This window comes from Cyprinus carpio, chromosome B24 (assembly GCF_018340385.1).
Source record: "Cyprinus carpio isolate SPL01 chromosome B24, ASM1834038v1, whole genome shotgun sequence".
Taxonomy (NCBI): Eukaryota; Metazoa; Chordata; class Actinopteri; order Cypriniformes; family Cyprinidae; genus Cyprinus; species Cyprinus carpio.
In genome coordinates, this window is record NC_056620.1 from 4,704,433 (window position 1) to 4,719,037 (window position 14,605).

Below are 14,605 nucleotides of genomic sequence, written 5' to 3' on the forward strand. Positions count from 1 at the left end.
TGAGTTTTTAAAAAGTGATAATGTACCACAGGTCATATTCAAGAAATAGAATTAGACATAAGAAGCGTTTTGAATGATTCTTAGAGACACCGTATTGGACTCATGGGAGACTGCAGGAGTTTTTAAGCTTCCTCTCCTCCTGTGCTCTATCGATAAAAGCACCCGGGCTCAAGTCGGTTCAGGCTCATGTTTATTTCAATAAATGAGGATGGTATGGGCCCCTGGAGTCAGATTCATTTCCCGCAGTGCTCCCCTGTAAGCTCACACTATTGGAATTATCCTGCTACATAAAGCACTTTAAGAAGACAATGTGTGTTGGAGTGTCTATTTTATGATGAATACCGCCAACAATGTGTTTGTCAAAACAGAGGGGTATTTTTATAGTGTGGGAGGTGTGGAGGGTTTTAGAGTAATTCAAATTTTTTCTTTTTCTCTCTCACACACACAAACACATAATTAAGTCACTTAGCAGTTCCTCCCAGCACCTCCTATATGCACTGAGTCTGAATTGAGTTTTGGCTCAAGGGATCAAGTAATTCTTTTAGCCAGTGAAACATCTTTGAACATACACCCAACTTCTGAAATGGTGATTGCTATCAGAGGAGCTGCTGCCGTAGTAATGAAGCTGATTCTAATAGCTGTCAGACTCTCTTAGCTGCAGCACAGGGACTCATTTCAGGCCGTATACACTTCACATTAGCTAGAGTTTCTCATCCCCAACACAGCTGTCCAGATAAAAAAAAGAGCATAACATTTGGATGTGAAAATGGGAGAAAAAAAAAAAAAAAAAAAAAAATTGAAAAAAAAAAAAGTGTGTTAACTGACCTCATGTAAACAACTCTAATGCCAAACCCAGCATTATTTGCTTTGTCATGTAAACAGGTTAGTCTGTTTTAAACAAAATTTTTGACAGTATTCTTCCGAAAAATTTTTATGCTCAAGGAATTTCTAATGTATCTGTGTAGTGGTGGTAAAAAAAAAAAAAAAAAACCCTACAACCGCAATAGTGGAGGAGTGGCTTCTATTCTGATGTTAAGGCTGACAGCTCAATGGTTATCTCAGGTAATGACTGTGTTTTTAGAATAATATTAAAATAGATCAATTTGAGTTTGAATATCATTTTTGACATTTTACGCAATGGATAATTTACCTGAGGTCTTGAAAATAACCCAAGGGAACTAGAGCGTTTAAACTGTGAACTGAACCATGAACAAGTAGGCTAAGTGTTTTCAATGGAAAATATGATATAATTCCAGAGGTGTAAAATACTTGAGTAGTTTTACTTGATTACTTTACATAAGTATTATGTTGGGGGATTTACTTTATTCAAGTACAATTTAAACTGGTTACTTGTACTTTTACTTGATTACATTTCTGGAGAAAAAAAAAAAAAAAAAACAGTACTTTTTACTCCTTACAATTTTATCTTAAAATGTACATTACATTTTTATTTTATCTAATGCAAAATAAATATGGTAAACGGAAGTTCAAATGTGCAAGCTTGATGTGAGAACCAATGATCTCTGTTTTCATGCATCAAGCACACATTTCTACTTCAGATGTGACTTTCATCAAGTAAATGTCTGGCTTCAAAAGTTTGCTATCAAATATGAGGAAGCATTTTGAGGTAGCAAAGTTGTGCTTTCCCCCATAAGAAGTTTATTAATTATTATTTCTGTTTTGATAGAGCCATTAGCTCTGTAATATATTAGCTGAATGCACACGATTGAGTGCAAATAAATCAGTGATGAGAATTTAAATACAATTAATATTTTTGTGGTAGTGTTTATATATATATATATATATATATATATACATAATATATATATATTATATATATATATATATATATATATATATATATATATATATATATATATATATATATATATTGTTATAAACCTCCAAAAAGTGTTTAATTATCCTTAGACTGTGATGTTGAATAGACAACACAAAAAAAGTGGCCTTTCAAAATGTTAATGTTGTACAGGATGTTTTAATTCTATGACTCTCCTCATTAATGCAACACATTCTTGAATTCTGTCTGGAATATGTTTCTAGCCTCTGCATCACATCTTGCTCTTCAAAAGAGTAGTTCACCCAAATATGAAAATTCTCTCATCATTTACTCATCCTCATGTCGTTCCAGATGTTTATGACTTTTTTCTTCAGATGAACACAGGGAAATATTTTTAGTCTGTTTAATGCAAAGGGACAGGACCACTTCACAAACCACACAAAGTGAACACGACGGTCAAGTTTAAAATATGGGTATTTGTATTTATCTTTTCACTTAAGAATAACACTTTTGTGTTCTTCTGATAAATGAAAGTCGGATGGCATTGGGGTGGAAAGGATAGATTTTCATTTTAATCCCTTTCCCTGTATTTGTGTGTGTGTTCCACTGTGCTGCATTTTAAATGTTGTTGCACTAGTATGTTTTGACCTGTGCATTTTTTCCCCCCTTTAACAAAACTTCTGTATATCTGTTAGAAAAAAAAATACTTCTACTTTTTTAATACTGGAGCACAGTTTAAATTTGTACTTTTTTTAATTTTACTCAAGTATGTTTTTGGCCAGATACATGTACTTTTAACTGAGTAAAATTTTTACTTAATATCTCTACTTTCACTCGAGTAAAGTTTTTGAGTACTTTTTACACCTCTGTATAATTCACTATGCATTTGGATAATCTTAAAACTGCTTTATCTATTGTAGGCCTACTAAAAACTTATCCGTATACTTACCCGTATCATCGTGAGAGCAAGGCAGTTTGCAGAGAGAGCCCATCCATACACTCTTCTGATTGGCTGGGACACTTGATTCATGACTGATTTTGTCATGTCTTGCGGTGTCGCTGTCTGATGTGAATAAGTACTAAAATTACATTCTAAGTGACAAATGGTATACCTAGAGATGGCCATGTACACAGTATTGTACCCCCATTTCATATCTTAGAGGGATAATTCACCCCAAAATTTAAATTCTGTCATTAATTACTCACCTTCATGTTGTTCCAAACCCCCCAGACCTCCGTTCATCTTTGGAACATTTTGACACGTTCAAAGTCCAGAAAGGTAGTAAGGACACCATTAAAATAGTCCATGTGACATCAGTGGTTCAACTGTAATTTTATGAAGCTACAAGAATATTTTTTTGTGTGCAAAGAAAACAAAAATAATGACTTTATTCAACAATTTCTTCTTTTCCATGTCAGTCTTCAATGCATGTTCAAAAAGTTCATAGCTTCATAAAATTACAGTTGAATCACTGATGTCAGATGGACTATTTTAACAATGTCCTTAATACCTTTCTGGGCCTTGAAAGGACTTGAGAACTGCACGCATTAAACAACAGTTTTATTGAAATATTAGTGATCCAACTACCCAGGCAGCACTTGAAGGCATCATAGGATTCTTCCCAAAGTTCAATGTTGGATAAAGGATGACTTTTTTTGCATTCACAAAGTTGGTTAAAAGATTACTTTTTTTTTTTTTTTTTTTGCATTCAAAATGATACAGTTCAAGGTTATATACTGTATTCGGTGAAGAACTTCTAGTCCATTCTCTCATTATGCAGGTGTGTATTGACAAACAGCAACACTGTTTACTACTGAACAGAATTTAAAGGGATAGTTCACTCAAAACTGAAAATTCTGTCATTCATTACTCATCCTCATGCCGTGCCAAACCCGTAAGACCTCCGTTGATCTTTGGAACACAAATTAAGATTTTTTTTTAATATTTTCTCTGTGCACAAAAAGTAAACTCGTAGCTTCGTAAAATTATGGTTGAACCACTGATGTCACATGGATTATTTTAACGATTATTTTTACTACGTTTCTGGACCTTGCCCAAGGTAGTATCCTTGCTGTCTATGGGAGGGTCAGAGAGCTCTCAGAATTCATCAAACATATCTTAATTTGTGTTCTGAAGATGAACGGAGGTCTTACGGGTTTGGAACGACATGAGTGTGTGTAATTAATGACAGAATTTTCATTTTTGGGTGAACTCTCTCTTTAAATGTCGCTCATTTCCCCATATTAATGTGTCCGTAAATACACTCACATCTGTTCCTAGATACATTAATCTCACATAATGTTAATTTCCCTTACATATTGTTACAGGTCATATTAATACTGATATTTAGTCAATGTACATTAGTAAGTAGATTGAGTAAAATGCAGTGACATCAAAAATAATATAGACAACTGACACCAGAAGTATATATATATATTCATTTATATATTTTCATTTATTCTTTGATATTTAAACAGACTAAAAAGTTGTAAATACAACTTCTGAATGAAAGGCACAGTAAAATCAGACACAGCTGATATAATACTCAACTGAAATAGAAGTACAGTACAAAAGCGGACAGTTATTTATGCACGCAAAAAATCTCTCACGTGTCAACACCTAAAGAGAGGCCATCCGGACCGGTTTAGATTTGACGAGCGGAGGGATCTTCACTGATAATGGCTGATGGACAATTATTGCTTTGACTCTGACTGGCCAGAACCCAAACAGGGAAATAATAATAATAACAACAAAAAAAGATTCAAATCTTAATTCATTTCATTCATTTGCACTGGCAGAAACATAAAGTTGGAAAGTGATTAGGTAGCTTTCAAAATCCAGGCTCAATGGAGAGATGCTGTCAGTCAAGCGCTAGCGTACTTCATTATCTAACGCATACTCATTAGCATTCTGATCTAATTCATTGGTCCACCAAGTGCAAAATCAAACCAGGGAGGGGGAAAAAACAGCAGGCTGAAGGCTCAAAGTTAAATGATCTTAAGTGTTAGAGACGTTTAATTAAATTTTGATTAATTCAATTGCAGAGCTGTGAAATTGAAATGTTAAGATGGATTTTAAAGATAGAAAGTTCCATTTCAGCCTGTGCAGATGCACGTTCACACGTCGAGGAGTTGATAGTGCCGCATCACGCCATATGCCGGTACATTATTTATAGTTAATGGCCAATTAGAGACCTGGACCCTGCTCTGATTTAATAATACCACATAATTTGGATTCATTGTGGCCGTCTCTCTGGACTTTGCTTGATTAATACAAACACAAATCTTCATAACAAGTCTAACCACATTCATGAATCTGCTCCAGGGTGGTTTGACTAGGCTCAGTTTTTAGGCTCTGCCCTTTTAGTTCAGAGGTTTGAGTTACATAGAACCAGACTCTTTGGTATATGCAAAGCAATTCAAACTCATTTCCCCTCTCCAATCTGCTCTAATTATGTACAGACTTCCACATCCTCTCTACCATCTCAAAATTATGCTTTACGCCAAACTCGTTCTCCCTGGAATGTAAGTGAATCAATTAGGCAGAAGACGTATGCTAAAAAATTTTGGACTGATTTAATGCTCATGTACTGACATTCCCAGCTGCCTTTCGAGGTGTCACCATTTTGCAAGGAAACCTCCAGCGAGAAACTGGAGGATGTTGACAATGGTGACATAACCGCTGCCTTTATTGCAAAATAAACTATTGAATAAAAGCAATGAACTCAAGACATTTCAATAATTTAAAGATCAACGTAAGCTAAACAAAATGTACACATAACAGATTCTATTGTGAAGGACGATTGGTCTGAGATAAAGTCACAGAAGACTGAAGCTTCGTCAGGGGATCCCCAAACCCTGAAGATGTCATCGGACATTGATGGGTGAATGTTGAGTATTAACAAGGGATGGGCGGTCATTACCTCGCGGTACCGCTTAGCTGGGTTAAGTACTCGCGCAGTTCTTTAGCTGCCTGGAAGCGGCCGTACCGCTTTTTAGGGTTGGCACATTCATCCAACAGGGCTTCGAGCTGGCCGTCTTTGGCTATGTGTGGCGGGGGGTCGTGAAGAAGTCCACCGGAGCTGCCCCTCCACATAGCATATCGTGAAAGCAGATTTTGACAGATGGCGTAATAATTGTGGTCCACTGTGACCCGCGAGCACAACATATCTTTAGAGAAGGATAGACAAGCCTCCTTGTCGCACTCCTCAAACTTGCTCTCGTACCAGACGTCGTAGTTCTCAGGCTTATCTACAGGAAGATGACAGAAAAAAAAGGAGTAAATATGCAGTAGTTGAAGACAATGTACCACAGACAATCTGAATTTGCCCTTTCATGTTTTGTAGGTTTTAAGTCTACGAGAAGTTTCAAAATTACTTGATGCTTTTTTGTTTGTTTGGATATATGCATATATTCTAAAAAATAATACAACAAATTTTAACTTATACAATGGCTTGATGTTTTCAATGGCTAAATTTAAGTTAATTTTGATATTAAAAATGTCAGGGTGATATAACTTTCCTGATAACATAATGCAGGCAAAATATTACTATTTTAAATAATAATAAGAGTAGGGGTGACCATGAATGGTTGAAGATTTGATGCTTCGATAGGAGGAGCCTGATCCGATTACCAATCTCACAGTGGAATATTTGCAGAGGTGTTATGATCATGCCATTTTGGCTACATGGGGGTGCTCAATGTCTGATTTTACATCGAACTACCGTTTTCTCCAAATGAGTTAATATACAGACTGTTATGATAATGATGCCATACAAATCTGAAAAGAAAGAAGCTTTAAATAAATATTTTACGTGCATGAATAAATCCAACCACCCCTATGACCGCTTTAAGTTTCACTTTTCATAATCCGCGACCGACAGAGGAGCAACTAGGTGGCAGCGATTTAAATCTAAAACAAGACTCAAATTGACACAGAGTGATACACTGTATTTTTTCCCCATTGGGTAGGGTACAAGTGATTTCAAAACATTTCTGCCGGTTCTAATTAGATTTTTGGATGCTGTGAACATAGGCATCGATCCCGTTGGTGCTCGGGATCCTACAAACTTGTGATATTTTATTTATTCATTTTGGCGAAACTGCTGGCGATCTATCCAATGCATGCTTGTGTTTGTGCTCTGGAGAGAATCAGAAGGTTTATTTCTGTCCAGTGCTTAATACAGTGAAAGCTCGAGAATCCGCTCATTTTAACAAAACTTAATGAGATTGCAATGAACTAAGATGAGGGACAGCTTTTTAGTGATAATAAAGGCAGTGCTCTGTATGTGCTTTCTAGGCTATATTGCCTATAATCCATTCAGAATTTGTACAGAACTTTTATTTTTGGGCCACATACACGCTGCAAAGTTTCAGGAATGACATCTGCATTTTTATGTGGGATTCACACTTGAAGAGCAATGGACAGGATTAAAATATACGTGAAAATATATGTGAATTGAGGCTAGGGCACACTTTCTAAAGCACCCTCCGTATTTAATTCTGGAGCCCAGGCTGGATAAAACTAGCTGTGTTTAAACAGTTTTCACAGTAGCTCATATTCATGCGATCGCATGGAGTTTTATGTGGCAGTAGGCTATGCTTCAAAGTCGGAAAAAAATTGCAGGATATTTGTTAATTTCCACCTTGAAAATCTATGTTTTAGGTTTGACATTTCTTAAAAAAAAAAAATGACCAGTATTTTTTTTTATTTCAAAATTGAAAACAATATCTGCTTTTTATAAATCATATTTGGACACACTCATTCAGTCTGAACACAATGAAAATATCATTTGATGGACCAAGAGAGCAATTTGTGACTTAGAAATACCACAGAAGCAATCAGGTGGACATTTCTGAAGTACAGCATGTTCCTTCCTTAATAAAGGGACACAAAATGGTCTGTTTCTCTCCCCAGAACACCGATCCATACAACCTTCATCTTCACACTTATTTTTTAAGGACCTGGCAACCAGTGCACATAAATAACAATCTCGCGGATGGGAAACTCTTTGGAATTGCATTAATGATCAAATTGATTAGAGTGAAACAACCCAGGAGATGCCAACCCCTAATTATGTTTGAGAAACTCAATGCACTCCAGCCCGTCCTTCCTCAACTCCAATGACTCAATCAGTGTTTCCGGCATCAGGCTCTGCCTCAGGCCCCAGACCGATGCCTAAACTCAATCATCACTCAACACAGATCTGCAGATGCTGAGAGCCAAGGTGAAGAGATGTCATTTAGTCTGGTAGATGTCTGTGTGACTTATGTGTGATTAGGCCCTGTCTTACCTCTAATGCACAGATCTGTTACATATATCTGTGCTGCAACATTAAATCATATGAGATCTCAATGCGGATCTGTGTCTTTATGCAAGTGCATATAGGTTTAAAGACCATGAAAGACCAAGGCTCATTCTTGGTAAAGTACATATTAAACTCCATGTATGTACAATATCTGTAGCATGCAGTTATTTAGCTCATTTTTTTTCCTCCTAGCATTAACACCCTTACATTGGAAGCCTAGTAAGCAGCATGCAGCACCACAAATTAATGCTATATGCAAATATAGCCACACGCAGCAATAATTACAGTCAAAGCACATGGAAAGAGGAAATGACCATAATTATTACATTTATTGTAGAATATATATCCTGTGGATGCTGAGGATGCAGTGCTTTGGGTGATTTTTAAAGCATTCCTTAGCAGTGGAAGTTCATTTAATTTGCAATGCCAAACCGTGTCCAAGTTTTTTTTTTCTGTTTCTTTTTTTTTTTTTTTTTTTTTTTGTCAGAGGCAAGTCTAGACAACACATTTTATGCAAACAGGACAAACGGTTTCCCCCCCTTTTTATGCTGCAAATAGGACCAACAGTCACAGCATAATGCTTAAGTTTATACATTTTTTTAAACACAAATTGCATACATGATATGGTTCATTCTTATTTATTAATATTTATACAAAATGTTTTATTAAGCTGCATTTTTTTTTACTCTATTGTTAATGTTATATTTATAAAATAATGTTTAAGGATTATTCAAATCAAATTGATGAAAATTTAGTATACAAATGAAAAGGATCTTTGCATTAAACAAATCATTCTTGAATTAAAATGAGACAATATAGCTTGAATAGAACAGCCCACAGTTGCATGCTATTAAAACACTTTGTTCCAAAAATAATTACATTTATTTTGTTTTTATATTTTAAAACAGTCAATAAAGGAGTAGCTGCTGTCAAGGAATGTTTAAGTTCACAGTTTATAATTTGCTTAAAAAAAAAAAAAAAAAAAAAAAAAAAAAAAGTTAAAAAAAGTTATTAAAATAGTTAAATTGTTATAGAATACGTATAATTGTAAAGTTTTTACAATTATATTAAACCAAAACATTTCACCAAAATCGGTTAAGACTACAGACATTTTTGTACTGTGCAAAAAAGGACTTAAGACTTTGCTAAATTTTCTGCAAAAAAGATAAATGGAATAAGATCAAAATATTATACAGATCAAAAAGAATAGCATGTCAAAGACATTGTCGACAAACTCTCAGATTTACTAAACATACCAAATCACAATAAAGATAAAGCTTAACCTATAAAACATTTTACAGTCCACTACATTACATTCAAGTCTGAATTCAGGTTGTCCTCATCCTCTGCATTCCTTCCCTCTCTTCTGGTGTCTTTACTAACACATCTTCCTAATCGGTGCTGTATTATGTCTGGACAAGACATCCACCCATTGTAAGGATGGAAGGAAGCTACTTGATCATCTTAAGCAGGCCAGAGAGACAAATGTGATTGTAAGCGTCAGTGGAGCGGAGCCGTGCTCCAGATAGAAATTCATTTTAGGCTGTGGCTTTCCCTGCAAGGCTGGTCTAGACAAACATTCTGCATCCAAGACTTGTGCTGGGCTCTCTCCAAAGCACTGCAGATAATTTCATTACGGAGCTGCGGATCAATGTCGCTTTGTGCGCTTTAAATACTGCACTGGTGAACTTGCAGCCTAATTGACTGGCCTTCTGTACCATCAATTGTTCATAACAGAGAGTCTTTTTTTGGTCTCAATCTATTTGCACAGTTACCGAAATGTGTTTCTACATCAAATTCTTGATGTAATGCAAAACTTCCTGTCAAATCTGATTACAATGGCTGCCATTCACTAACCAGCCAGGCAAACACATGTGCATAAAATCATGATTCATCACAGTTTACAATCAAATTGACTCAAAAAAAAAGAAAAGAAAAAGGAAACAGGATGGATAAATTCAAACTAGATGGATGGAAAAAATTATAGATAGATAGATAGATAGATAGATAGATAGATAGATAGATAGATAGATAGATAGATAGATAGATAGATAGATAGATTATGGATGGATAATAAATATAAACAAATATAAATAAATATTATAATATAATAATAATAATAATAATAATAATAATACTTTTTTTAAAATGATGAGAAGCATACAGTATGTTGATTTGGGATAGACTGCCCTTAAAAATTCAACAGATTTGGTGTTTGTTTTTTAACTGCTTGAGAATGGCACTAGTGTCTGTATTTAAAGATCTTTAATGATGAATGGCTGTACAGAAGTTATTGTGCAACAAGCCCTTACATGGAAATCCCTGGGTGTGTATTATGCTACTCACCCATAGACCAGAATAATCCAGATTCATTAAAATCACAAGAGTAAGAAATTACCATGCGTGCACACCTGAATCCAGTGGACATTCAGCATGAGAATGTTTCTGACTCACATAATTACGAAACTTAAAGGTAATTATTTATGAATGAAACCCAATGTCCTTAAGCTTGCCTGTAAAAACAGTGTCTACTCCTTCAAAGCTTAGCTAAAACAATTTAAATTCATCCTAGCGGAGCTGTTTGACTGGTAAAAGGGGACACCCTCCCCTCGAGGGCTCGCTCCCACTTCAGTGACAGAGCTTCTTCTGTGAGGCTTTTGGCACCATGACAAGTCGCCATTGAAGAAAGATCCGACTGGCGTCACTCTGTCCTCACGTGTGAGTCTCTCTCGCACCCACCCGCACAGACAGACACATATTCTATCTGAGGCTTTCAGGAACAAACCTTGTTCTCTGAATAGTGTTCTATCTGATGTTGGGTATCTCCCTTGAGATTCTGGTCACAAAACACAAAGGTACAACACAAAATGTCTCTGCACGCTGGTGACGCATTTGATTCTGAAGTGCTGGGCGTGTAAGAGCACTTTCTGCATCATTCTGGGTTCGTTTATCGGTTATCGGGGTGATTTATCGTTTATCGGTTATCGTTTAGGCGATTATCGGGGTGTATAATGAATGAATTCAGCACAACTGGTCACAACCTATTATCATTATATGCACAAAAAAGTCTCTCTGTGTTCCAAGAGAGATTTGGAATGATATGAGGGTGAGTTAATAATGACTTAATTTCCATTTTAAAAAAGCAGTTGATTGGGTATCAGGGGAAAAGAGTTGCATCGGATGCCAAACTTTGGATACTTAAAGAAAAAAACAAAAAAAAAAACCACTGGTGACTTACTTCAGCAGCCTTTACTTTTAATGCATTCATTTATGGGCTTTTTATTACTTTAATGGATTGGACTGTGAATTAAATGGAAATGGAAAAAGAGAGAGAGAGAGGAGGGGATGGGGTCAGGAAAATGACACCGGGTTTGAACTTCACAAAAACACACCTGCACATGCTCTACTGCTGCGTCGAAGCTTCTCTGAACATCGTACCCTCATTATATTTATGCAGATGTAACTAGTTTATTCATATAGAGTAGTCAGCCTTCATAATTATGAGAATATAATGACATTTTGACAGAGGGAATGAAGACATTATCAACTACATTGGCCAAGTTAGTGACAATGGCATTTGTTTTTTGAGAGTGAATCCTTTAATGTCATAATTAATTCAATAATTAAATTTCTGTTATCATTTTTGTCACTTACGTTGATCTAAACATTTATCTCTTTATTTATTATATATATATATATATATATATATATATATATATATATTATATATATATATATATATATATATATATATATATATATATATATATTATTGCAGTATTAATATTCTGAATCTGTTTTTTTTTTTTTTTTTTTTTTTTTCTTCATTTTCATTTTAGTCCAAGTGCTAGTCATTTTCATTTTTGCATTTCTATTTAGATTTTACTTTTATTTCAGTTTTAGGCAGTCATTTTAGTACTTAAACTTAAAAATGTTATTTCAGTTAATTTCCAAGAAAATATTTTTCTAAGTAAATTTTTTATTTTATTTATTATTTTTATCTAATATTTTTATTTTAGTTTAGTTTAAAGTTTTATTCAACAATAACGAAACTGTTCCAAACTTGTATGCATTTCTGTTTTATGTGAAACTTAAAAGGTGATATTCTGAAAAAAAAAAAACCCTAAAGTTATTTTGGACCCTTCTGACTTCCTTTGTTAGGGCAAAAACTATTAAACATGATTATTATTGTTACTTTATAATTTAATAGTTATTATGAGGATGCTTTTTTTTTTAGTATATTAGTTTAGTATTTAGTATTAGTATAATTAGCATGATTAATGGCGATAACACCACAGAAATATCTAAGTATTCTGTAGTCCTATGAAGTCATAAGACAGATATTATTATTATTATTATTATTATTATTATTATTATTATTATTATTATTATTATTAAATGTGTGGTTGGAATGTTAGAAGCATATGACATATGGACTTCAATGGATCATGTTCTTGGGCAAATAAGCAAGCTAACATGCAGTACATTCTGTATCAGTCATTCCATTTAAATATTTATACACACTCACACACACATTTGTGTGTACAAACAGAGGTTTACTGTACATATAGGAAACAGGCAATCACTTACTCTGTTTGATCAACCTCTTGTCGGCCACCACAACATTCTCCGCATCCACCACAATGACCTTCCCGTCCCGTGGGCCGACGGCGAAGTTATCGAAGCTGACGTCCAGCAGATAGAGAGCAAAGTCGAAGTCATTGTTAGTAAGCTGCTCCGCAATGTCCATCAACTGCTTGGCCAGGTCTACTCTCTTTTCCCAGGGAGCATTGAAGAAACTCCACAGTTCCTCGCCCACGTAGTTCACCGCCACCATTCGCCCGCATGCACCCAGGTACTTTGCAAATGGCCAGCCTTCGTCTGATGGGAAACTCTGAGAAGAGCACACAAGGGAACGATTTAGAGTTTATGTTCAATAAAAGTTAAAAGACCCTACTAAGCAAGTTTCGAAATTTCCATCGTACCCCTTCACCGAACTTCAAGTTCAAATGAAACCATTTCTTCAGCCAAACTAAGTTGGCTACTCCATGTGAACTTCAAATACCTTCATAGAATAACAGTAAATTGGACTATGGGGAATTGTGATTGGTTTCAACGCTGACGGCGGTGCCTCTGGTGTCCAGACGTCGAATTGAAATGTTTTGAGATGAAAGCTAACAGCTCTGGTAGGAGGGCTACTTGAAGAGGGGGGAAAACACGACATCAATTGCATGCAAAACAGCAGGTTATTATTTTAATATGATGCTTGTTTTGTCTGACTCGCATAGAGGCAGGGAATTTGTGGATGCTGGGGAGGCATCTGTCAATTGTGACTTTACTTTGCTAGCCTCTTCAGATACACACAAATGAGGCAAGTGAAGCAGCTGTACCCCAGCAACTGGGTTGGTCTCTCAGGGCCTTGAGTGGGCACGTCTCATTACAGCTCCTCTGTCTATTCCATCTACCGCAGCATGGAAGTGCAGAGTCAATTAGATATGAAAGAGCACAAATTAGAGCAAAATAAAAGGAAAAACCAAATACATTCACTGTCCTGACCACACAATCTGGTTTGTTCAATCAGAGTGCCACTCTATTTTAATGAGTCATATTTGAAATGTACAAAACCTTCGTCTTGTTTTGCTCTGGGACCTTCTGGCTGATATTCAGCAATAATTTCACCTGCTTCATTTTTTCAAGCTTCTCAAATGACTCGCACAAGCTTCATTGATATTGACAGCCAGCGCTGCGCAAGGGAAAAAGGCATACAACTGCAATCGGATTCGCTTTTATTTCACAGTCAGAGAAATTTAATAGTCTAGTTTAATCTGCCTCAGAATCTGGTTAAAGTTTAATGCAGTGTCTCATTAATATTTCACCATACACATATTATTTAAAAACATACAATCAGTAAAAGGATGCAGAATAAAACAGCTTCTGTTCAGTCCAAGAGCTTTTTGTAACACACTCTTAAAATGGTAATGCAAAAAGGGAGAGCTACAAGTGGGCTTAACACATTGATTAGAGGCAGTTGTGGCCAAATGGATAGAGAGTCGGACTTGAACCCGTGACCTTCAGGTTACAAGTCTCAGGTCCAGCAGTGATCTGACATTTTAAGAGACATTTAGACATGGCACACAGTCATCTTGATGATCTCCTGTTTTATGTTTCTGCACATTTCTGCTCAATTGTCATACTACATAACTATTTGATTATTTATAATATTTTAACAAACCTGCTTCACACTATTAATCAAATATTACCCCAAAGTACTCTTCTACTGAAGAATGCCATCTTTTTAGTCAGGCTTTTTCTTCATATCATCTAGACAGTCGCCCCCAAAAATGTTATTTTAGAAATTTAAACGTTTAATAGTATAATAGAAGAGATATATTCAAGTCTTTTTATATGCAAATTAACATTTTTAAATAAATTAAAAGATTCGGACCAGATAAAATAAGTGGCATGTTACTGACTCATAAACCACCATTTTTTTTATTTT

At 35.4% G+C, this 14,605-nt stretch overlaps 1 protein-coding gene across 2 annotated transcripts in view; it reads right to left on the reverse strand.

Annotated features, from left to right (window-relative positions):
• Positions 1-4,235: 4,235 nt before the first annotated feature.
• The window catches only part of LOC109059178 (divergent protein kinase domain 2A), a 35,474-nt gene continuing 25,104 nt past the window's right edge, over positions 4,236-14,605 (reverse strand). For both annotated transcript variants that reach the window (XM_042751739.1, XM_042751738.1), the window contains 2 exons: positions 12,697-13,000; positions 4,236-6,049 (listed from right to left, as the gene is read on the reverse strand). In XM_042751739.1, the coding sequence (XP_042607673.1) occupies positions 5,718-6,049; positions 12,697-12,943 (579 nt within the window). In that variant the 5' untranslated portion in view covers positions 12,944-13,000 and the 3' untranslated portion in view covers positions 4,236-5,717. The remainder of the gene's footprint in view (positions 6,050-12,696; positions 13,001-14,605) is intronic.